The sequence below is a fragment of the Macaca thibetana genome, chromosome 4 (genome assembly GCF_024542745.1).
Source record: "Macaca thibetana thibetana isolate TM-01 chromosome 4, ASM2454274v1, whole genome shotgun sequence".
In the NCBI taxonomy this organism is placed as follows: domain Eukaryota; kingdom Metazoa; phylum Chordata; class Mammalia; order Primates; family Cercopithecidae; genus Macaca; species Macaca thibetana.
In genome coordinates this window covers 25,024,545-25,050,267 of record NC_065581.1, presented here as the reverse complement: position 1 = coordinate 25,050,267, position 25,723 = coordinate 25,024,545, and the positions used below count along the sequence as shown (strand labels likewise).

General features: G+C 42.6%; 1 protein-coding gene and 1 pseudogene across 3 annotated transcripts in view; both read left to right on the top strand.

Annotated features, from left to right (window-relative positions):
* Nucleotides 1–443: 443 nt before the first annotated feature.
* Nucleotides 444–25,723, top strand: part of RIPOR2 (RHO family interacting cell polarization regulator 2) — a 239,407-nt gene continuing 214,127 nt past the window's right edge. Inside the window, exon 1 of one of the 2 annotated variants that reach the window (XM_050788192.1) lies at nt 444–885. In XM_050788192.1, the coding sequence (XP_050644149.1) occupies nt 810–885 (76 nt within the window). In that variant the 5' untranslated portion in view covers nt 444–809. The remainder of the gene's footprint in view (nt 886–25,723) is intronic. The other variant, XM_050788199.1, reaches the window with a different exon arrangement.
* Nucleotides 880–25,723, top strand: part of LOC126952985 (argininosuccinate synthase-like) — a 48,737-nt pseudogene continuing 23,893 nt past the window's right edge. Inside the window, exon 1 of the transcript XR_007725088.1 lies at nt 880–25,723. This exon is cut by the window's right edge and continues 23,893 nt beyond it. The product of XR_007725088.1 is annotated as an argininosuccinate synthase-like (transcript).

Here is a 25,723-nt window from a genome sequence, read left to right as displayed (position 1 = left end):
TAGGTGCCTGGAGGACAGCCCATGTCTATGGCTTCAGGAAAGTCTCATGGGAAAAATGAGGCTTTGAAGTATGAATGAGTAGGTGAGGGGCAAGTGTGATCGTAGGTGGAGAAAAAGAATGGGTGAGAAAATTCAAATAGACATATTTGAAGACAGTTCACTGGGCAGATTAACTGGTGAAAAGGAAAGTATGATATCACTTATGTTGGTTATCACTGGATCATTCTTTCAGTCAACAAATATTTATTGCTCACCTACCAAGTGCCAGGCACTATATTAGATACTAGGGACCCAGCAGTAAATAAATCATGCGCCCTAAAAGGTAAGGAGTGTTGCTCTGATTCAGCTCCGGCAGCAAAGCTCGGCTCTTCATTTCTGCCTACAGAGAGGGATTCCCATTTCAGGCCATTCCTGCGTGCAGTCAGACACACCTGCCCTCCCCCTGCCATTGCACAGCTCCTCTGACGCGAGGGCAGACACAGGAGACCGGTGATCGTCTCTGCTTGAATAAATTACCGCCCCATCATCTTCATGCATAAAACATGGCACAGGAGGCTAGGGCAGCCCAGCACAGCAGCTGCCTTCGGGCCAGTCGGGAGTTAAGGGAAGGAAAGGCAAGACAAGTTACAAGATAAAAGAAGTGAACGGAAGCCTCAAATACTTTTTTTTTTTTTTTTAAGAAAAGAAAAAAAGAGGGGGTGTTATGTTTTCTTTTTCAATTTTTTACGTCTGGACTTAACTTCCGTGATCGCTGCAAGACCCTTTTGTTCCCTTGCCATGAGCAGGTTTTAGGCCGCTCTCTTGGGACCATGGTGTTACCTTCGCGATTACACTGGATCAGAAACAGGCCATGGAGGGACAGGATCCGGAGGCGTCAGCTCAACCGTGAGTGTCCCGATGGGTTGTTACCTACTCTCTGCCTTTGTTTTCCACACTTTCCCGCAACACACTCATTTCTTGCCCTCTGCAAATCTTCTCCAATCTCACCCCTTTCCTCCTCTCTTCCACCTTCCTGTGCTCCCTTTTCCAATGGACTTTGGTATTTTTTACCTACTCTCTCTCTTCCTATTTCCTTCCCAGCACTATCCTAATTAGAGGTAACTAGATACATTTTGTTTCAAGTGGTGAGCAAGACAGGGCCACAGGGCCTCTTTTCTTTATTTCTCCAACTACATGGAAAATACAAATAAATATTTACATTGATCGAGGAGTCATGTGAATTGGAATTTTTGTTTATTACAGTAGGGAAAAAAATGGAACATCTGAATCAAACAGGTTATCAGCAGTGTAGCTAGATAAGGTGAAATTCAAGGATCAGTGAGTCATATTTCCTTCAAACGACCCAATTGTATGCTTCTTAAATTATCAAACTCACAACTGTGTAGACAGGAACTCTAACCAAAAGGGAGTTTTTAGCATTGGAGTAATCTGAGAATGAAAAAGCCTTTCAAATGTATGCCAAAACCATTTCTCATAAACAAGTAACAAATTCGTGTGTGTCTGTTCTTAGAGATGTTTATTTATCTCAGATGTCAGCAAATTCAAATGGGTGGAGGGGCTGGGCTGCTGAGAAGACTGAGTGAAAGGTATCTGTTTTCAGGGGTAACGAATAGTTCACTTTCTTCCTGTCTCTGTTGTGAGAAAAATGATAGTGAAACCACGATGATAAATAACAACTGACATTTGGCCTCAGTATGAGGTAGCAATAGGGAGTGGTAGAGAGTACAGCAAGTGGGAAAATATGTGTCCCATCATAGTGGGACACCCACCATTCAATGCCATCAGATTGTTTCCATGGGGAATGGGGTACAGGTTGGTAGATTTTCCAATTTTTCAAAAAAAGTGGGTGGATGCGGTAGCTCACGCCTGTAATCCCAGTACTTAGGGAGGCCAAGGCAGGCGGATCACAAGGTCAAGAGATCAAGACCATCCTAGCCAATATGGTGGAACCCTGTCTCTACTAAAAATACAAAAATTAGCCAGGCGTGGTGGTGGACACCTGTAATCCCAGCTACTGGGGAGGCTGAGGCAGGAGAATCGCTTGAACCCGGGAGGCGGAGGTTGCGGTGAGCCGAGATCACGCCATTGCATTCCAGCCTGGGTAACAAGAGTGAAACTCTGTCTCAAAAAAAAAAAAAAAAAAAAAAAAAAAAAAAGCAAGAAATACTAATTTCTATGTGAAAGCTCTCAAGTTTAAATGTTGGCAGTTTATTCTTTGAATTTTAAATATATAACATCAATGTTCTGAGGCAACGTGTGACAACTGTGGATCACCAGTAGCCAAGCCCTGGTTTATGTGCTAGGTGTTGTTCTCATTAGAAGTCCATCACATAGGCCGGGCGCAGTCACTCACGCCTGTAATTCCAGCACTTTGGGAGGCTGAGGGGGGCAGATGACCTGAGGTCAGGAGTTCAAGAGCAGCCTGGCCAACGTGGTAAAACCCCATCTCTACTAAAAATACAAAAATTAGCCGGGCGTGGTGGTGGACACGTGTAATCCCAACTACTCGAGAGGCTGAGGCTGGAGAATCGCTTGAACCCAAGAGGCAGAGATTGCAGTAAGCAGAGATCGTGCCATTGTACTCCAGCCTGGGCGACAAGAGCAAAACTCCATCTGAAAAATAAAATAAAATAAAATAGAAGTTCGTCACACAGTGTTCTTTAAGCCTAGTTACACGTTGGCAACTCTTCCTTATGTGTTACAAACCCCTGGTATAGACAGTTAAATTAAGATGAATGAGTGGCTTAGGAACATGTATCCAACATAGTCACAGTCTACTAGTTTTGGAGGCAAGCTGGGCTGGTTGGTTTCCAAATGACAATTCAAAGACAAGGAAATAATTTACATCAAGCAAAATACTTCCTTTTCTTTGATATAATTAAAGAAGCCATCAGTTTTCTCTGGGCCTTTACTTTCTTGATCATGTTTCTTTTACTTGCGCGTACCTTAAACTCCAGTTTTTGTGAAACTTCATTCTATATCTATAGGAAAATAGTTGTGATCTTACAGTTTTAATACAATATCTCCATTATGGAATCCGTCACTGAGAAAAGCTGGATTATTGATCTACATGGTTTCACTAGTATGGATGGGAAGTTGGTCTATACTCTTAAGAATTATGAGAAAAGCCTGCTTTACTACAGACATTTCACTTAAATTTTGAGACTAACATCTGACTATTGTGCTGATTTCTGCATGGTTTTAATATGAAATGATATATTAATAGATGTTGAATGTAAGCTCAACATTAAGCAGGCTGGTCCTGAACCTCTTTGGCATAGTGTCTAAGGAGGGAATTCTGATATTCTTCCAGGATGGTCAAGAACCCTGCTGCATGAGAGTCAGTGTGAGTTAGAAATAGGAACAGGATCAAGTGACATTTTTGGAGGGTTGCGTTTTTAACTCACAAAAGACCTGTACATGTTTGCAGGCAGCAAATTAAAGAAAGTGGAAAGGGAGAAAGAGTGAAGACACCTGTGAGGGAAGGCAGCCTATCACTGCAAATGTCAGCCTGCAAGGGTGGCCCTCAGCAATATTTTGCAACTGCTAAAATCTGCTTTGCTAACGTTTCCTTTCTTCTTTCTCTGAAGCTTTTCTCATAGGTCAGCCTTTCCTCCAACTTGGAGACTCAAGTTATATAATCCTTTGGGGTTATTCTGTCCTTAAGAAAAATAAGTTAGTAAACCCCTTTCATTTAAATACACAGAGGGACCTTGAATTGCGATAGGAGGGACATGTGCTACCACTCTCCATTTTCATGCTTATGCAGACATTGCTAATCAACCACAGCTTTCTCTTTATCCCCCAAGGAGACCAGGCCCTGCCTTGGAATCTTTTCTAATATAGTGTCTTAAGGTGCCATGTCTAATCAATTAGAATTGTCTCACTGCTTGAAATTTATATTTGTTTTCTAGTGCTTTGTAACAAATTACCACAAGTTTATCGCCTTAAAACAACATACATTTTTTATCTCATAGTTTCCATGGGCATGAATTAGCTGGATTCTTTGCTCAGGGTCTCCCAAGGCTGCAATCAAGGTGTCCTCTGGGGCTGCAATCTCATCTGAGGCTCAGGGTCTTCTTCCAAGCTGAATGGACAGAATTTAGTTTCTTGCAGTTGTAGGCCTGAGGCCTTCAGCAACTAAAGGCCACCCATTGTTCCCTGCCACATGACCCTCTCCAGAACATGGTAGTTTGCTTCCTCAAGGCCAACAAGGGTCTTTTGCTGCTTATAGACTCTTCTTTAAAGGGCTCACCTAATTAGGTCAGGCCCACCCAGGATAATCTCTTTTGATTAGTTAAAAATGGACTGATCAAGGACTTTAATTACATTTGCAAAATCCCTCATTTTGGCCATATAACATAATCTAATCACAGAAGTAAAATCTCATCATATTTATACCCAAGGTGCAAGAATTATACACGGCTTATATGCCAGTGGGCAAGAATCATGGGGCCATCTTCGAATTCTGCTTACTACAAAACCTAATTGTCATCTTTGCAATAGAACTTCGATTTTGAGCTACTGGAAAGCTTTAAGTTTTTTTGTTTGCTCATTTGTTTTTGTTTTACTTTTTATTATGAAAATTTTAAAACATTCAGTAAAGTTGAGAAAATAGTATAATGAATCTTATGTATCTATCACCTAAATTTAACAATTATTAACATTTTGCCATATTTGCTTCATCCAATTTCCTATTGAAACATTTAAAAATAAATCAGACATTATGACATCTCCACACTAAATATTTTAGTAAGAGCATCTCTAAAATATAAGGACATTTTTCTATATAACTGTGTAATAAAATTAACAATGATCCCCACATATTATTTAATACCCAGACTATATTCAAATATCCCCAGGTAAGAACCAATCCTTAATATGCTCTGCATGCCTATAACCCTTAGCAAAATACCTGGCACCTCATCTACTCAATAACCGTCTGGGTTCCATCAAAATTAAACTCATATTAAAGCGATGGATCCCAAAGTCCATCTTCCCTAAACCTTCCTCACTTCTTCCTTTCACCCCCAGAATCTGTAATTAAATATTTAGATTATTTTCTTTTTTAGTCCATAGCAATATAGTGAAAAAAATATAATAATCAAATCAAGGTATGAGAACAGTAATATGTTACCTGTCTTAGGGATATTTGAATTTTAAAAGAGGCCAAAGGTCACTGCAAAGACACACATGTGTGACACTGAGCAGACATTCGGGAGAAGGACCTATCTGGTGTCCTGTAAACCCTGTCAAACTGCTTACCTGTGACCTGCCCAGGTAAAGAGGAGTACAGACAGAGCAACAGCTCCGTGGGTACCTGGGCCTTCCACATGATGACAGCAGGGTCAGGGCAGGGCATGGGAATGAGGGGCGGTACAGATAACTGAGTGCCCTGAGAGCCTTTCTTTCCTTTAGTCTGCCACAGTTGGGGTGGGGGATTAAAGGAAAGAAACCCTAAATAGTATATAAGCTTTGACAACCGGGAGATTTGGCTTCAAATCCTGTTTCTATAACTTCTTAGCTGTTGGCCTGTGGGCAATTTATTCCACCTCCCTGAGTGCCCACTTCCTCAACCTTAAAATGGTTATTACAACAATACGAAACCTCCCAGTGTCATTGAGGGGGATTAAAAGACATAAAATGTCAAATGCCTAGCACAGTTCCTGGCAATGTAGCTATTGGGAGCTGAGGGCCTAAAATTGGTAATAGTGGCATTTGAGGCAGTATGAAGGGCTTACCATTGCCACCTGCACATTTTTTCACAAAATAATTGGAGAAATGTCATACTGGAGAAGGTATCCCCATCTTCCTCAGCGATGCACCCCACCCTCACATTCAGCTGGCTTGCACCACACCACACAGGAGGCAACACAGATACACTAGGGAAAAACCAATCTTGGCCCCTAGGGGTGTGACTCCTGTTCTTCTGGGAAAATGGAGTGTTTGCCCCTACAGAGGATCTCCAGACTGTTTTCAGTACAAGTAAATGCAACCAGATGACAGAGCCCATTTGGAACTTACTGTTTCACCTCTTTAAAAAGTTGAACTCTGGCCTGGTGTGGTGGCTTACACCTGTAATCCCAATGCTTTGGGAGGCTGAGGTGGGAGGATCACTCAAGGCCAGGAATTAGAGACCAGCCTGGCAACATAGCAAGATCCTGTCTCTATAAACAATTTTTTCTTTTTAAGTTAGTAGGCATGGTGGTGTGTGCTTATAATCCCAGCTACTCAGGAGGCTGAGGCAGGAGGATTGATTGAACTCAGGAGTTGGAGGTTACACTGAGCTATTACTTTGCCTCTGCACTCCAGCCTAGGTGACACAGCAAATGGTGTCTCAAAAAAAACCAAAACAAACAAACAAACAAAACAACAGTTGAACTCTGTTAAGTAGAGCTTTGATGGAGGCGACCGCTGGGTAGCACTTTTTGTGGACTCCAATGAAAGGAATGGAAATGAGTTTTCTCTGTCCCACTGAAAAGACAACAGTGACAAAGCTGATATGCACTTGAGAGTAGGGAATCTGCTGTCTCAGAGATACCACTGGCGACTTCCTCCCAGTGTCAATGTGACTTAATTGTCTTGTTCTGCTTCGTGAGCCGTTCTCCTCAGTGTGATGGCATTCTTAATTGTGACTGGGCAAGGGGACCTGGTCAGGCAGCAGTCTGAATCCCACAGACCATGCCCTGGACTGTGGTTGGGGCTGTGGGACTTCGAAGGAGGGCTTTCCTGTCTGCCACCAACCTGGGTTGACAATTCTACACAGGGAGGTAAGAACCCAGCTGGCTATTTCTCACTGCATGTGCAGCTCTGGAAGGCACTCTGATTCATAGAAAGAGTCTTAGATTTTCTTCTAAATACCACTGTCTTCAGATGAGAACCTGAAGCCAAGATCTAAGGGAGACAGAGGGGCTTGGGATAGGAAGAATATGTGGGCACCTTTCCCAGAGTCCTCCATCTGCACAAGGCTACCCACTCTGCAGATGGCCCCTGCTTGCAGAGAGATCCAGCGTCAATTTACAGAGTATCCCAGCTTCCTATCGGCTTTCTGTCCTGGCTTACCTGTTATCTGGCAAGGGTCAGGCCTTGACAACACTCATGTTTCTCCCCTGGTCTCCTCCCCTCTGGGATTTTGTACCAGCATGGGGAGGCACTGTGGTTGCAGATTGAGCTTTTCAACGTGGATACAAACACCCAAGTGTCCCAGACCACAGCAGAAACCGTGTTGCTGCCTTTCCCAACCTGCTGATTTGGTCTCTTGCTGCTGTTCTGACCATCAGAATCGCTACTGACTGACAAATCCCTTGTGCTGCGATTTTAGGCTTCAGGCTGGGCTTCTCTGCTCTGAAGTGGAGAAGAATATACCAGGCAAATTCCTCTCTTGGTTTCTATTTCCTTTAAGCTACAAGCTTAAAGATTTGAGAGGAGGTCAGTGAGGGGCTTACCCCAAGTACAAAAAAGAAAGAAACCTTTTAGAACGTTCTGTATAATTCATAGGTCACATATTTTCCTGGGTTTCAGTCTAGACAACTGCTAAATTTATCCATTAACAGCCTCATCCCAGACAACAGGCGGCTGGGCCCCACAAGGCCTGGGTTTCTCCCCAGTTCCGAATCTTGTTTACCAACAGCTCTGCCAATTACAGAGAATGCTACTGCATTTTGTTTTAGGGACCCTAGTGTTTATACTGGCATAAAATTATTTATATACCTTCAAACATGTTGTTACCTATTTTCTCATCATTCAGAAGAATACTTGCTTCTGTAGAAGGCTTACCCTCCTCCTTCCTGCCTGAATGATTAAATCCATGGGTACAATTGCCAAATGTCCAATTCCAGTTTATACTGTCAAGGAAGAAAAATGATGGGAAACTGGAGAATGGAAGGTACTTTGAATAATTCAAGGAGGTCCGTTGGTTGAGAAAGTGTTTTCTTTGTATGTACATGATCTGGACAGATATTTTAGCTGTCTCCAGCCAAGGATGGACAAAAGAGAGGGTGTGGAGGGAAAAGGAAAGGAGAGGAAGCAGCAGCAAATACAAAGACAGCTAATAAACATAAAAAAGAAAATGAAACCAACAGAGGGATTAGAGAACTCGGAACCTCGAAGGATTCTGAAGTCTGTAATTCTCAGGTTGTTTGTTTGATGAGGGATCTAAAGAGCCCCAAAAGTTAATCGCTAGAATGATAACTTGGTCTCTGGTTGGTAGCAGAAAATTACCAGAATAGCAAATTTTCTCAGAAGCATTAAGCTAGTGTATCAAGTTGGGGGTAAGGAGGATCTTAGGGAATGGAAAGCATCTTGAAATATGTTAGCCTAGATCCAACCCACTATGTGAGTACCAGTTTTTCCTCTGAAATAGCAAGATCCAAGAAATGGTTTCATTGTGTAAGAACATGTTAATTATATACACACACCTTACCCCCTCCTACCCTCCCTACACAGTTGTCAAAACTGTAAACTTGGGCAATAGCACTGAAAAATATGTCTTGATTTTGTTTTCATCTGATACAAACCTAATATACCCATGTTGTATAAAAATCAAACAATATAGAAACATACAACAGAGAGAAAGTCATCTAGAATTCCCAGCCCTCACCCCATGCAGCATAGCACTCCCATTTCTTTTGTAAAATATGCTAAATATATATACATATAACCTTTTTGTATAGTTTTTGTTTTAAAATGTTATCAATTCTCTATACATTCAAAAATAAAATTAAATAAACAAGTATGAGAAAAAATGCAAATTGAATGCAAACAGAAACCAATGAACTATATTTCAAATGAATAGCACAACTACATGGAAGAAAATGAAAAGAATTAATCCAAGTAACATTTGAACACAATACTTTGGCTAAATATCCTCAGTCAAAAAGCAAAAAAAAAAAAAATAATAAAAATAACCTTAAACTCTGTTTAGCAGATTTGTTTTTTGTAGACCACAGTTATAACAATTCTAAAACTATTTTGTGTATTGCAGAACTAAGCAAACAAGTACCTACATGATGTGTTGGGAGCCAGAGTTCTCACTGTGGGAGAAGGCAGATACAAATATAAAATGAGTGAAGACAAAAAAGAATCCGATTTGTTGCCCTGGAATTAGAATAATCTAAATAGACAGACAGACACAGATATTTCCTAGCTCTGTCCACTAAAAGGATCTAGAAGCAGTAACACCCAATAGCAATGAGCGACCTAGTACCCAGATCTTGGTTTTTGAATATCAGTCACACCAAAAGGAATGAGGGCTCATTGGAAAAATTCTGATCCCAGGGCTGCAGCAGTTAAATTACAAGATTAAGCTGAAACACCTTGTGCCAGAAAATAAAGAAGTGCTAAAAAAAAAAAAAAAAAAAAAAAAAAAAAAAAGGAAATCTGTCAAAATGATTGGGGAGCTGCCTTGGAGGGGCTTCTACTGGCAAAACTGGGACAACGTGAGCATCAAAATAAACAATGATGTTAATAGATTATAGCCCATTAAGTTAAATATCCATTTTTAAACATTAAAAATAAGAGCTAAAACATAAAACTTTTTTTTTGAGATGGGGTCTCATTGTGTCACCCAGGCATGTGGCGCCATCGCAGCTCACTGGAGCCTCACTGCAGCCTCACTGCAGCCTCGAACCTCTGGGCTCAAGCCGTCTTCCCACCTCAGCCTCCCAAGTAGCTGGGACCACAGGAATGTGCCACCATGCCCAGCTAATTTTTTGTAGAGACAGAGTCTTGCTCTGTTGCCCAGGCAGGTCTTGAACTTGTGGGCTCAAGCAATTTTCCCATCTTGGCCTCCCAAAGTGCTGAGCTAAATATATTTTTTAATGGGATCAGAATAATACCATGTTCTACAACTTACTGTTTCATTTCACAACATAACTTGGGTACCTTTTTATGTCAATAGAAATAAATTTCTTCAGACAGGATCCATATACCCAAATCCAAATGAAAGCTTGTAGAGTTTGAGACACTTTAAATGTATCTAATCTGATTCACTTAAATATTAAAAAATGATTATAATTGTAAAGTGGATTGTATTGGTTGGGAATTGAACTATCCATGTACTTACTTATGGAGGCTGGACATCTGTGACTCTCCAGTCACGCTGTGCTGCTCTTTCTGTTTCCAGCTGGAAACTGGGCTATTTTAAAGGTCACGGTAATCGGGAGAAGGTATGCATATCTATTTTCAAAAACCTATGCCTCACACACTCTTTGAAGGGGAGATCTTTTCATCCTCCACCAAACAGAGAGTGATTTGGAAACAAGACCATTTCCAATCCCATCAAGGGTTGGCTCTAGGGGTGCCTGGTTTCTGAGGCATCAGAGAGGTTCTTGTGTTTGGGAGCAGGTGGCTTAGTTCTTACCTCCATTGCAGGGTGGGATGGAAAGAGGCAGGCAAAGCCTGAGCCAGCAGCAAGAACCAGGCAGTATCAAGAAAAACGGAGACTGAGATACTTGCTAACACTTTGAATTGCTCCTGCCCAAAGCTTGTTCCCTGAGGTTTGTTACAAATTGAGTGAAATTAATCCATTCCTTCCATTTTCAAGCAAGTAAAAAAAAAAAAAAAAAAAAAAAAAAAAACACCATAAAGGATTCGCTTGCTGATACTGCATCAAAGGGAGGACAGTAAATTCATGTGAGTCGGCAAAGAACCCCAAGAGCTCTTCCCCTCTGTACCAAGGGGAAACTTTACTCCTATTAGGATGGTTTGAAGGGGAGAGGGAGAGTACTGTTGAACTCATGAGAGAGTATGAAAGCAAGTGTATGGGTCTACAAGCAACCCTCTAAATGGCATAGATGGTGAAGAAAATGCATTAGATGTATTTTTAAATGTTTTCCAACATTTTGTTATTAATACATTTCACATATAGAAAAGTTGAAATAATTATACAGTGAATATCCATGTAACTACCACCTACATCACATACCTAACTATGTATCTCTCTATAAATCCTTTAATAAATCTTATTTTTAATGCTGTCTAAATAAATTACAGACATCTGTATACTTTATTCTAAACACTCCAACATATATATCAGTCAATCTTTGTTAATAGTTTAAAAAAAATTTAGTCATGTTTATTGAGGTATAATTACATAGAGTACAGCATACTTTTTAAGTGTGCAGTCCTATGGGTCTTGACAAATACTTACAGTCGTGTAACCACCACAACAATGAAGATATAGAAGAGTTCCATCACCCCAGACATTCCTTCATGCCCATTTGGAGTTAATCCCTTTCCCCAGCCCTTGTCAACCAGTGATCTGTTTTCTGTCCTTATCGTTTTGGCTTTTCCAGAATGTCTCATAAGCTGGGTACAGTAGCACATGCCTAAAGTCCCAGCTACTCGGGAGGATGGCTTGAGCCCAGGAGTTCTGGGGTATAGTGTGCTCTGCTGACGGGGTGTCTGCACTAAGTTTAATATCAATATGGTGACCGTTTGGGAGTGAGGGACCACCAGGTTGCCTAAAGAGGGGTGAACCGGCCCAGGTTGAAAACAGAGCAGGTAAAAACTCCTATGTTGATCAGTAGTGGGATCCTGCTTGTGAATAGCCACTGCACTCCAGCCTAGGCAAGTGCAATAGCAAGACCCCAGCGCCAGACGCAGTGGCTCACGTCTGTAATCCCAACACTTTGGGAGGCCAAGGTGGGTGGATCGCCTGAGGTCAGGGGTTAACGACCAGCGTGACCAACATGGAGAAACCCCGCCTCTACTAAAATACAGAATTAGCTGGGCATTGTGTTATATGCCTGTAATCCCAGCTACTTAGGAGGCTGAGGCATGAGAATCGCTTGAACCCAAGAGGCAGAGGTTGCAGTGAGCTTAGATCACACCAATGCACTCCAGCCTGGGCAACAAGAGTGAAACTCTATCTCAAAAAAAGAAAGAAAGAAAGAAAAAAAAAAAAACAACAAGACCCCATCTTAAAAAAAAAAAAATCTCATAAACGGAATCATACAGTATGTAGCCTTTTGAGTCTTGCGTCTTTCACTTAACATGATACATTTGAGATACATCGACGATATTGCATGTATATTTGTTCCTCTTCATTGCTGAGTAGTATCCCATTATTGGATGTATTCTTATACAGTATAGTTATTTGCAAGTGGTAAGATCTCTAATCACCAAAAAGCATGAGTAAACATGGTCATCAGAGGGGACAACCCCCGAGTTCTGGGGCACCCCCATTCTATCCATAGCTCTGGTCCTCTCTCAGGGGAAGCTCTGAGCAAACGAGGGACTCTGAACCCTCTAAGTCCCACTTCACCTCATCTGTACCCTGGCAATATCATCAGTGGCAACTACGCAGGGATAGTTTATTTAATAAGCAGTAAATGATTATGATTCACAATGTATTAGGCCAGTCATCAACCCTACTTTTTCTTTGACATTGTATATGATTATACAACCTGTACACAAAAACAGAGATCTTTCCCCCCATTTAAGACCTGAGCCAGGATGACACAGACAAGCAGAGGCAGGAGGATACAGAAGAACAAGGATGGGAAAAAGGGGAAAGACACTATAGTGGAGGCTGTAATGGTTCTGTCAAGCTAAGACCCAGTTGTGGAGAAACCAGGAGTCCCACTAGGTTTGAAGAGCTTTCTGGCTGTCTGGTTCTCCCACTCCATTTTCTTTCCCTACCTTGAGTTAAAAGTCTGTGTTTTCAATCTAAAACAATAATATCCTGCACACAGAAGGAAAAGAATTAAAGAATATCTTGATCTCTTAAGAAAAGCATATAGTTTGACTTCATGTTTTTAACCCAGCTTTTAACTGAGTATCCCAGACATCGTTATAATTCCCTCAAAGGACCAAAAAAAAAAAAATTTTGATTTTCTTCTATTTCCCCACAACAGTTAAAAAATGAAGATACCGGGTTTTTTTTGTTTGTTTGTTTGTTTTTTTAAGATGAGAAGCATAATCTTCAGGGTAAGGTTACGTATTTTTTTTTCCTTCACCCTCAACTCCCAATGCTGTCTCTATTTCTGTCATCTGAGAAGGTGATGTGGGGCACGGAGAGTCCCAGCTCAGGGTATGGGACTTGTTTCCTGGTCTTGCCCCTGCTCATCTGTGAGGCATCAGTCAGACCACTCACTGTCTCAGTACAGTCAGTACGTGAACATACCTTTGTGTCCGGGCCAGAGTTCGTTCCTGGTTTCCTATCCACTCCTTTTCTCTTACTTTTTTTTTAGACAGAGTCTTGCTCTGTCGCCAGGTTGGAGTGCAGTGGCATGATCTCCACTCACTGCAACCTCCACCTCCCGAGTTGAAGCCGTTCTCTTGCCTCAGCCTCCCAAGTACTTGGGACCACAGGGGCGTGCCACCACGCCCAGCTAATTTTTTGTATTTTTAGTAGAGACGGGGTTTCACCATGTTGACCAGGATGTTCTTGATCTCTTGACTTCATGATCTGCCTGCCTCAGCCTCCCAAAGTTCTAGGATTACAGGCGTGAGTCACTGCACCCGGCCCTCATTTCTCTGAGGGCAACCTCTCCTTGCACTCTGCTGCCTCCAGTTGTACTAATCAATGGTGTCTTCTCTCAGTCTTAGAACACAATTCTCAGGGCCTTTCCTTACCTCCTCCTCCATCAAATCAGATCCACTCTTCCCCATACTTTTCCACCCTAGTGTGGACTAGATGAAGGGCCCAATGTCAACCTGATAAAATTGATTAAAACTTCACATTCTTAAAGGTGGAAGTGACTTCACATTCCTAAGGGTGGAAGTGATTTCACATGCATTATCTCATTGGAGACCCACAACTACCCTGCAGAGCTAGAAGGATCCGTACTATCCCTGCCCCCCAATTTTTTTCTTGTATGGAAACTGAAGCTCAGAGAGAAAGGAGTAAGACAGTACATCTGTCATTTATTAGGGGCAATATTAGTATTGTGTCCAGAATTGGGGGGTTCTTGGTCTCACTGACTTCAAGAATGAAGCCATGGACCCTCACAGTGAGTGTTACAGTTCTTATAGATGGTGTGCCTGGAGTTTGTTCCTTCAGACATTCAGATGTGTCTGGAGCTTTTTCGTTCTGGTGGGTTCATGGTCTCGCCAGTCAAGAGTGAAGCTGCAGACTTTCGTGGTGAGTATCACAGCTCTTAAAGGCAGTGCATCTGGACTTGTTTGTTCTTCCTGGTGGGTTTGTGGTCTCCCTGGTTTCAGGGGTGAAGCTGCAGACCTTCCTGGTGAGTGTTACAGCTGATAAAAGCAGCATGGACCCAAAAAACAAACAGCAGCAAGATTTATTGCAAAAACCCAAAAAATAAAAATTCCACAGTGTGGAATGGGACTGGAGTGGGTTGCCCCTGGCTGGTCCCGGCAGCCTGCTTTTATTCCCTTATCTGGCCCCACCCACATCCTGCTGATTGGTCCATTTTACGGAGAGCTGATTGGTCCGTTTACAATCCTTGAGCTAGACACAGAGTCACAGAGTGCTAGTTAGCTAGATACAGAGTACCAATTGGCCTATTTACAAATCTTGAGCTAGACACAGAGTACTGATTGGTGTATTTACAAACCCTGAGCTAGCCACAGAGTGCTGATTGGTGCGTTTACAATCCTTGAGCCAGACACGGAGTCACAGAGTGCTAGTCCTCCAAGTCCCCACTAGGTTAGCTAGATACAGAGTACTGATTGGTGTATTTACAAACCCTGAGCTAGACACAGAGTGTTGATTGGTGCACATATGATCCTAGGCTAGATATAAAAGTTAAGTCCCCAGCCAGTTCAGGAGCCCAGCTGGCTTCACCCAGTGGATCCTGCACCAGGGCTGCAGGTGGAGCTACCTGCCAGTCTGGAGCCCTGCCTGCACTCCTCAGCCCTTGGGCTGTCAATAGGACCCTGCACCACGGAGCAGGGGACGGCCCCCATAAGGGAGGCTTAGGCCGCCCGGGAGTCCACCGCAGGGGGAGGAGCTCAGACATGGTGGGCTGCAGGTCCCGAACCCTGCCCCACCTGGAGGCAGCTAAGGCCCAGCCAGAATTTGAGTGCGAAGCCGGCGAGCTGGCACTGCGGGGGGACCCGGCGCAACCTCTGCAGCTGCTGACCCGGGTGCTAAGCCCCTCACTGCCCTGGGCCTGCGGTGCCGGCTGGCCGCTCCGTTTGTGGGGCCTGCTGAGCTTGTGCCAGCGCCCACCGGAACTCATACCGTCCGGTGAGCGCAGCCCCGGTTCCCACCCGCGCCTCTCCTTCCACACCTCCCTGCAAGCAGAGGAAGGAAGCTCCGGTCTCAGCCATCCCAGAGAGGGGCTCCCATGGTACCCTGGCGGGCTGAAGGGCTGAAGTGCTGCCAGAGTGGACGCCAAGGCTGGAGGCCAAGGAGGCACTGAGAGTGAGGGCTGCTAGCACATTGTCACCTCTCAGTATCAGGCATTGTGCCAGCTCCCCTATTGGGCATTATCTCACTTAATCCTCAGTTCAACCCTATAAGGTTGGTAATTGTATCCATTTTGCAAGTGAGAGGCTGAGGCTCAGAGAAGTTAAAGGACTTACTAAAAATCACAGGCCACAGTGTGGCAGAACAGAGCCAACATTCAGACACTCTTAAGTCCAGAGCGGGTTTTCACTGCTAGAACTCTAGGACTCAAGCTCAAATCAATCAACTCCTAATTTTATGGTTCTTCCAGTGGCCACGCTGTCTAGTCAGAAAATACACCCTACAATCTCTCCCCAAATCTCAAAACATGGGCCCGGTTGAAATGCACACAGCTCTGGGAGTCTCCTAGAGGCAGGACAAGGGCTGGCGATGTCTGAGGGCAGCTAAGGAGATATTTGGAAATCTATTGGAAACTGCATCTTCCTGCGCTGTGCTGAATGTCCAGGTATCTGAGAATACAGTGAAGGAAAATTAACCGAATATTCAAATCTCTACAGAATGCCTACCTTGAGTCCCTGAATTCTTTTTTATGTAGGACGAGGGTGGTAGGGGCCACTCAGAAAGAAATCTGAACACGCAGAACCCTTGGACTTAGAGCTGGTGGGGGTCGTAGGCAGCCAGCCCACTTCCAACGGACGGTGCCCACTACCCTTTCTTCTCAGAACCGAGCCAAGAAGGATGGCTCAGCGGCCCGACTGGAGCACCTCTGCCTTCCTTGGCTGCTGGGTGTGTCTCCAGGGATTCCTGTCCACGGAAGTTGCCTCTTCCCTCTTGTTCAGTCGGTTTCCCAACCTGGGAGCGTCTGCGGATCACGGTATTTGAGAGGCTGGGCTGAGGTGGAGAAGAGGGTGGGGCAGGAGCACCTAAGTCGCTCAAGGATTTGGTGACTCATTCCCAGGGAGGGGGGCCCTCTTTCTCCCCAGCATTTGGGGCGCCCAAGGCTGTTCCCACCCTTAGCGGAGGATGCCCCTGTCATCCCCCAAGGTGCCTGCTCAGAGTGAGCCAGCTACAGCATGGCCACCACGAGGCCGGTTACGTATTTATTTCCTGCCAGAACTGAACCCCAAACGCTTTTCCTTCTGTGCTGTGCGTGAAAGAAACAGAAACCGCTGCACAGCATGTCTATATTTAGACCCTGGGCCCTGACCCTCCCACAGAGGTCAGCTTGTAGACTTTTCTTTCGGAGCCTGGGGATGGGTTTGTACTTCACCCTCGAGCGCCTCCCCCTGGGAACCCGCAGAGGGCTGGGTGGCTCTGCAGTCCTGTGTGCTAAGTGCTTTTCTTCGCTTCTCGGTGCTTGGGCCGTCTTGTAAGCAAAAGTAGGTGAATTGAATCCACCCTTACGCGATTATCGTTTGCATTAAGATAATGCACGTGGAAATCTTTTGTGAGCTATGCAGTATCACCCAAATTATTTTTTATTATTATTTTAAAAATAGAATGCATCAGCAAGTTCTTTATGAGCTTACTTTTTTGTTTTAACATTTGGAAATTGGAGCAGCTACTTATAGAAGACTTGCGGATCCCAGAATGTGCCGTTTACCTGAGTGGTTTCTTTTGCACTTGCTGTGTCAGGACTTGTGAGGCCGGTGATGTCAGCAAATCAGCAAACAGACTCACACCTGAGCAGCCCGGGAGTGGTCTAGGGCCTGTGGAGCAAGCCAGAATGGCCTCTTCTCAGCCTCCTCTCCACTGGAGAGCACTTGAGTTATTATTTGTTTCCTCCAGACCTCAGCCTCTTACCTCCTGCCAAATTCCTTTCAGAGGCATTCGTGCTGTATGCCCCAAGATTTTCCTCTGTTTACCTTCTTTAAAGTTGGCATGGTCTTGAATTTTAGACCACCGTAATCTCCATCTGACAGTGAACATTCACAAATTCAAAGCAATTGCAGGATTCATATTCTGAAATTCATGTAAATGATTTGTGAGTACACATAAAACTCCTTTCTCTAATATACAGAAAAAGAAAAATGTACAGCTGCTCAGGGTAACAAAGTATTGCCTTCTAGAAATTCTCAGGCTTCTTGTCTTTAAGGATAAACAGGAAGCATTTATAATTAGTGTCTCCGTTGTTTGCATATTGAGCTTCCAAAATGCTTTAGAAGGTTCATCTTTTCAATCCGCCCTTCGCAGTCCTTTATTTTTCATTTGCTAAGCAGAGGTAAACTTGAAACCATCTCTATGTGACTTCTCATAAATCCCAATTAGTGAGATCTCAAATAATGAACTTGGCTCTCATTTATACATGTGACAAAATGTATACCTAAATAAATATCTAATAAAAGCTCCCTAATAGCAAAATACCATGAAGAGAAGCAATTTTCCTCTCTTTTTCACACGATGGCTCTAATTAATCATACAGTACAGAAAAATAAGAAACCTTTTAGGTAGCTTTTAGTGGTTTGGTTCATTCTTTAGTTTCCATCTGTGAGTAGCATTCATTTATAAACCTGTCTTGCTGAGCACGATGCTTTTAAAAATGACTTGCTTGTGACTCAAAAACAAAAAACCCAACAATCTTTGTAACTTTTAATCTCATGCAATTTCTTCAGTTTCTTTTGTTGGTGAATACACGTACAACTTGGTTTTGAAATACCATATATCAAAGCACAACCAAATCATCCCTTGGAGTCGTGAAGAAGCTCATCCATGTATCACAGTCTTCTGGTCAAGCCCATATTTCAGTGTCTCCCACAGCTCTGATTCTTGACCTCTAAGAAAACCCACCCTCTCACTCTTCCTGAACAGTTGCTCACTAGAGGACTAAGGGAAGGGAAAGATTGCTCCTTAAAGTGAAAAAACAATGTTTTCCAAAGCCGTGTTGAATACGCATATTCATCATATCACAGGAAGTTTTTCTTTTAAACCTAATGTGCATTTTCTTTAATTTGTATGGTTTTCTCAAGTTCAACATTCAGTTTTCGTTTTAATCAGTTATATTCTAAAAACAATGAAATGTTTTTCTCCTTAGAAATTCAATTTCAATTAAAAAGAACTTTTGTTTTTCCCTTCTTTTAAGGCACAAATAGTGCTGGGAGGGGGCGAGGGTAAACTTCTTTATCTGTCCCTGTCTTTTTTTTTTTTTAAAGGTCCTGTTGCTTTTATACTTCTAACCCTAAAAAAGCCTTGTCATGCACCCAGTCTTCCCCTAGCTCTGGGCTTCCAGAGCACTGTTATTCAACAGAGAGTTTCTATGTAAATCCAAAGTACTATCTCCAAATAGCAGAAACCTTACCACCACAGGCTCTTATTGGAATTTGTCTGGAAGAATCCTAAAGCTAAATAAATAGAAGCTTCTAAATTACCTTTTTCCCCCCTTGAGTAGATCAAATTCTTAGAACTCCTGCCACCCACCTGTACACCAGGAGCTGTGGGTGGGAGCGGGCGTGAGGCAGAGAGGGCTTCCTGTTACCATTAAATGGTAAAAGAGACCTCTACATATCAACTATGGCCTCTTTTTCTGGACTCTTCTCCCGTCCATTTAGTGTGAATATTTGAAGGTTAAACTGAGCATGGCCCCACATGTCTGATTGCTCACCCATTGACATACAACCTGAAGTCACAAATTTGGCTTCAGAGAATGTTGTGGAGCCGAAAGGATGGCAACTTCAATTTTCAATAAATAACTAGAAACAGAGAAAATAGTTTTCCAAGTCATCAAAGAAAACCCATGGTGAGAAGGATATCAATGGATTAGAAGAGGCATAAAGAGGAAACTGAAGGCAAAGCATTGACAAAATCTAGAAACGATTATCAGCCTCAGCTAAGTCTGATACTCACCTGCTCCATGGACAGAGTAGGGAAGCAGCAGTTACAAGTTATGAGAAACAGCGCTGCAGTATTGTCGGGAGGCAAGGTGAGGGCTTTCCTTCCTCTTTGAGGGTCAGTTGGCAGTCTGGGGGCACACTGCTTCCAAAACGACACAGAACTGTAAACCTTTAACAATGGTTTAAAAATCTGCATGCTTCTGCTCTGTTGCCTGCCACCGCTGCCTGACAAGAGTGGTTCACTGCACTATGAAGACAGGCTCCAGATGCTTAGAACTAGTGCCTCCAATCCCAGATGCTAGGTCCGGCAAAGGCTCCATGGTTCTGGCCTATAGTGGTGGCCTGGACACCTCCTGCATCCTCGTGTGGATGAAGGAACAAGGCTATGACGTCATTGCCTACCTGGCCAATACTGGCCAGAAGGAAGACTTCGAGGAAGCCAGGAAGGCGGCACTGAAACTTGTGGCCAAACAGGTGTTCACTGAGGATGTCATCAGGGAGTTTGTGGAGGAGTTCATCTGGCCGGCCATCCAGTCCAGCACACTGTGTGAGGACTGCTACCTCCTGGGCACCCCTCTCGCCAGGTCCTGCATTGCCAGCAAACAAGTGGAAATCGTCCAGCAGGAGAGGGTGCCCACGGCACCACGGGTAAGGAGAACGATCAGGTCCAGTTTGAGTTCATCTGGTACTCGCTGGCACTCCCTCACAGATAAAGGTCATTGAACTCTGGAGGATGCCCGAGTTCTATAACCAGTTCAAGGGCAGTAATGAGCTGATGGAATACACAAAGCAACACGGGATTCCCATTCCCGTCACTCCCAAGAACCCATGGAGCATGGACGAGAACCTCATGCATATCAGCCGGGAGGCTGGAACCCTGGAGAACCCCAAGAACCAAGTGCCTCCAGGTCTCTACACGAAGACCCAGGAACCGGCCAAAGCCCTCAACACCCCTGACATCCTCGAGATCGAGTTTAAAAAACGGTCCCTGTGAAGGGACCAGCGTAAAGGGTCCCCGTGAAGGTGACCAACGTCAAGGATGGCTCCACCCACCAGACCTCTTTGGAGTTCTTCATGTACCTGAACGAAGTCGCGGGCAAGCAGGTGTGGGATGTACTGACATCATGGAGAACCACTTCACTGGAATGAAGGCCCGAGGTATCTATGAGACCCCAGCAGGCACCATCCTTTACCACACTCATTTAGACATCGCGGCCTTCACCATGGACCAGGCAGGAGGTGCGCAAAATCAAACAAGGCCTGGGCTTGAAATTTGCTGAGCTTGAAATTTGCCGGTTTCCAGCACAGCCCTGAGTGTGAATTTGTCCGCCACTGCATCGCCAAGTCCTAGGACTGAGTAGAAGGGAAAGCGCAGGTGTCCGTCCTCAAGGGCCAGGTGTACATCCTTAGCCGGGAGTCCCCACTGTCTCCCCACAACGAGAAGCTCATGAGCATGAACGCGCAGGGTGATTATGAACCAATTGATGCCACCGGGTTCATCGACATCAATTCCCTCAGGCTGAAGGAGTATCATTGCCTCCTGAGCAAGGTCACTGCCAAATAGACCACTGTACAATGAGGAGCTGGGGCCTCCTCACTTTGCAGCTACCCCAAGTACAGGTGCTAACTGTTGTGATAATTTGTAATTGTGACTTGTTCTTCCCAGCTGGTAGCGTAGTGGGGCTACCAGGCCCCAGCTTTGTCCCTGGTCCCCTGAAGCCTGCAAACATCGTCATTGAAGGGAAGGGTGGGGGGCAGCTGCGGTGGGTAACTATAAAATGGCAATTAAAAGATACACTAGTAAAAAAATTGCTCTGAAAACGAGTCTACTGGGCAGTGACATTCACCTTTCTGAAATTAATGTATACTCTATTTGCATTTTCTCTTTTTCCTGTCATCATCTTTGTCAATTAGTAAATAAATCCCTAAAGCTTGTAAATATTATTTTGGGCTAGCCATGGTTGCACCATCATGCCTATAATCCCAAAACTTTGGGAGGTAGTAGGGAGAGGACTGCTTGAGCCCATGAGTTCAAGTCCAGCCTGGACAACACAGTGGGACTCTTATCTCTACAAAAAAATCAAAAACTTAGCTGGGTGTGGTGGCACACACCTGTAGTCTAGCTACTCAGGAGGCTGAGGTGGGAGGATGGTTTAAGCCTAGGAGTTTGAGGCTGCAGTGAGCTGTGAACACACCCCACTCCAGCCTGGGTACCACATTAGTTATATGTGTTATGTTAAAAAGAAATATTTGTCCTTATGAATTAATGATTAAGCAAACTGTATATCCATACAATGAGATATGACTAAGCAATAAAAACAAATGAACTGATGCATGCAATCACATGGCTTATTCTCAATGCATTATCCTAAGTGAAAGAAGCCAGACTCAAAAGGTTACATACTGTATGATACCACTCATAAGACAGTCTGGAAAAGACAAAACTATTAGGACAGAAAGCAAATCATTGGTTGCCAAGGGCTAGGTAGAGAGGTTGACTACGGAGGCATGAGGAAACTTTTTTCATATGATGTAACTCTTCTGTATCTTGATTGTGGTGGCGGTTACACTACTGTATACATTTGTTACAACTTGTAGAACTATGCACTAAAAAGGGCTAATTTTACTCCATGTAAATTATACCTAAAAACAAGTGTATCTAATTCCATCAAATTGATGGGTTCATTTCTACATAGTTACAGACCTTTTTTTTTTTTAAGTTTAATATTTATCTTTCCCCTGGCACCAACTTTCTCTTATAAACCAATTACCTGATCTGAAGCATTAAGGCATTTAGGATTGTTTCATGTAATAGGGTGGATTTCAATCTGGTCTCTCACTGACTCAGACTATAGACAAACTCCTCAGCTAAATGTTGGGACCCTCCACAGTCTTGCCACATTTGCCACAACTTTAATTTCCTTTTTTTTTAAATCTTAAAATTTTTTTTTTTTTTAATTCTATAGGTTTTCTTGGGAACAGGCGGGATTTGGTTACATAAGTAAGTTCTTTAGTGGTGATCTGTGAGATTTTGACTCATCAATCGAGGAGTATACACTGAACCCAATTTGTAGTCTTTTATCCCTCAACCCCTTCCCACCCTTTCCCTCTGAGTCCCCAAAATTCTTTGTGTCTTTCTTATGCCTTTGCATCCTCATAGCTTAGCTCCCACTTATGAGTGAGAATATACAATGTTTGGTTTTCCATTCCTGAGTTACTTCACTTAGAATAATAGTCTCCAATCTCCCCCAGGTCGCTGTGAATGCCATTAAGTCATTCCTTTTTATAGCTGAGTGGTATTCATCGTGTATGTATACCACAATTTCTTTATCCACTCATTGATCGATGGGCATTTGGGTGCCACAACCTTAATTTCTATAATCCCCTTGCATGATCCTTCTTCTTAAACAGAGCTGGTCTCCTCACTCCCTCTAGCACTCAAAGCTCATACCTTTTTTCATATAGTCACCCTGTCCAGAAATGCATTCCTCTCCTTTCTTCTTCCTCCTCCTCATCTCACTTCTATCATCAATAAATACTCACGAAATGAGCACTGTCCTATATGCAAAGGAAACAAAGATTAAACTAGCTGGACACAGTGGCTCACACCTGTAATCCCAGCACTTTGGGAGGCCAAGGCGGGTGGATCACCTGAGGTTAGGAGTTCGAGACCAGCCCGGCCAACATAATAAAACCCCATCTCTACTAAAAATACAAAAAAAGTAGCCAGGCATGGTAGTGGGCACCTGTAATCCCAACTACTTGGGAGGCTGAGGCAGGAGAATCGCTTGAACCCAGGAGGCAGAGGTTGCCGTGAGCCAAGATCACGACACTGCACTCCAGCCTGGGCAACAGAGAGAGACTCCGTCTAAAAAAAAAAAAAAAAAGAAAAAAATTAAACTAGACATGAACTTTGTCCCCAAAGAGCTTCCAGGAAATAGGACTTATAACAGCATGTTAAAAGTTGTTTTGACAATATTATTTGTGAATTTTATTTTCTTTTATCTCATTGGGACTATCTAATTTTGGACATTGAATACCTGTTTGGTAGTACGAGGGTGAGGCAGAGATTAAGGATTAATAAATGGTTTGGACTAGAGGTTGTTAGACTTTTGGAAGTGACAACTAGACATTAGGATATCAAAAATCAGAGATTGCCAGTATCAGAAAGGACCTGGTGGGTAGAGATACCTTGTGGAATCTCATTACAAATGGCAGATACATCCATCTTAATCTATGTTGATGCTCTCATTCACAGTAAGAATCAGGATGAATATCACATTGACTTATTGGATAGCACAGGGAAAATTTACTCTTGAAGAAGGCTAATTAATTGCAATGAGCAGATTCTAGGAGGAAAAATATAACCTATCTCAGGAAGGCTCCTGCATGTTTTATTTCAAATCCTGCTTAGTTGTGTTTTCATTCTTTAACTAACTCAGAAGGATCTTTTAGCTGAGGGAAAAGTGTTCTTTTTTTTCTTGCAGAATTTTCACTAACACATAAGGAGACATTCTGCTTGTTTATTATAAACTATTTACTTGGTTGTTTATTCCAACAATAGCAAATTAACATTGTCCAGAAAAACCTTTAATACTAGCTGATTTTTAATAAGACATATTGTAATACATAATCTTGGAAATAATTTTTAAAGTAAAGAACAATATAAATGAGACATAAAAATATCCTGTAATCCCACTATCCAGATATAACTATTAATATTTTGAAGTATGACTTCCTAGTCTTTTGTTTATATACATATTATGTATATAATTTGGTATATATACATATTTTGGTAGTCTTCTTTCAATTAATGTAATATAAAAATATCCCCATGATAACAAGAATTCTTCAAAAAACTGGATTTTTAATATGGTAGCTATAGTATATCATCATACTTATTCACATCTTTTTCTTTTTCTTTTTTTTCTTTCTCTCTTTTTTTTTATTTTTTTGAGACAGAGTCTCACTCTGTTGCCCAGGCTGGAATGCAGTGGCACAATCTTGGCTCACTACAACCTCTGCCTCCCGAGTCCAAGTGATTCTCCTGCCTCAGCCTCCCAAGTAGCCGGGACTACAGGCGCGTGCCACCACGCCCGGCTAATTTTTTGTATTTTTAGTAGAGATGGGGTTTTTCACCGTGTTAGCCAGGATAGTCTTGATCTCCTGACCTCGTGATATGCCCGCCTCAGAGCCTCCCAGAGTACTGGGATTACAGGCATGAGCCACTGTGCCCGGCTGACATCTCTTTCTAACTTTTCACTAGAATTAATATCTTTATACAATTATTAGCTATGTTCCTGATTATTTTCATAGAAAAGACTGCTTTATGTTTGATCCTAGAGTATAAATCAAAGGGCATACATTTTTTAAGGCTCCTAATACATATTGCTAAATTGCCTTCCTTGAAAGTGGTAATAATTTATTCTGAGAACATTACAGTATGCCTGCTTTCCTAACAACCATGCCACATATTAAGAGTATTTATGTTAAAAATATATGCATTTGTCAAATGTGGAACCACTTGTGCATCAACAAGAATAATGCTTGCAATGGGTTAAAATACATCCAATATAAAAATCTATGAATTCCTAATGAAACACAAAACATCACTGCTCACCTTTGAAGGTTGCCAGGACACTAATTTGTTATTCTAAATATATATTTTAAAGAGATTGATCACATATTTGTTCTTTCTTTCCTGTTTGAACTGTATTTCAAGCTAACTAAATAGATGATGAGAAAATCCCAGCTAATAGGTATATAAGTAATAATAAAACTTATACCATCACTATTTTGCAATCCTCATGAAATGATGGATGGAGACAATGATCATCAATAGATATCCACACTCTCAATGAAAGGTTATTGGGGAACTTTATAATAGAGAATTCCAACTGACATTACCTGTACCCGCAAATCAATCTTAATATCACGTTAAGGAGGACAACTAGGCACGGGCTTCAAGATTTGATTAATATAGCACCATACAGTGTCACCTATTATCTTGCCAAAAATAGAACTGGGATTTAATCAACTCTAATCTAATCTAGATCTTACTACTAGTTTACAGGAAATCCTAGGAATAGAAACAAGTTAGGCAGAACTGGAGGAAGCAATTAGTGCAAACCAAAATGTGGAAAATTCTACAGGGCAAATGATAGATTTTTAAAATAAATACATTGTGTTTGTTGGAAGGGGTGAGAGGTATAATCAAACAATTGGTTAAGGAGAGTTCTACGTAGAAAAAATACCTGCTTTTAAAGGAGAAAGAAAAACTGGACAATAAAATCTTATTTATTACCTATTTGAAAGCTAATAGTATTCAATGAATATCATATGCAAACTGTTTTGGTGGTAGATTATTCTGTGTACGAGAGGGTTTGCTTCTGTCAAAATTTAAAACATTTTCTTTGTTTCTGATTTTCCAAGAGGAACATATTTCAATTTGCTCTTTTCACGTAAAGCATTAGGAAAAAGTCTTCTGAGCTAACCAAGATCATTTATTACATTTGAAATTGCAAGGTCAATTCAGGCACTCTGGGTAGTAACCATCAGGTGGTGCCGCTTTACAGCT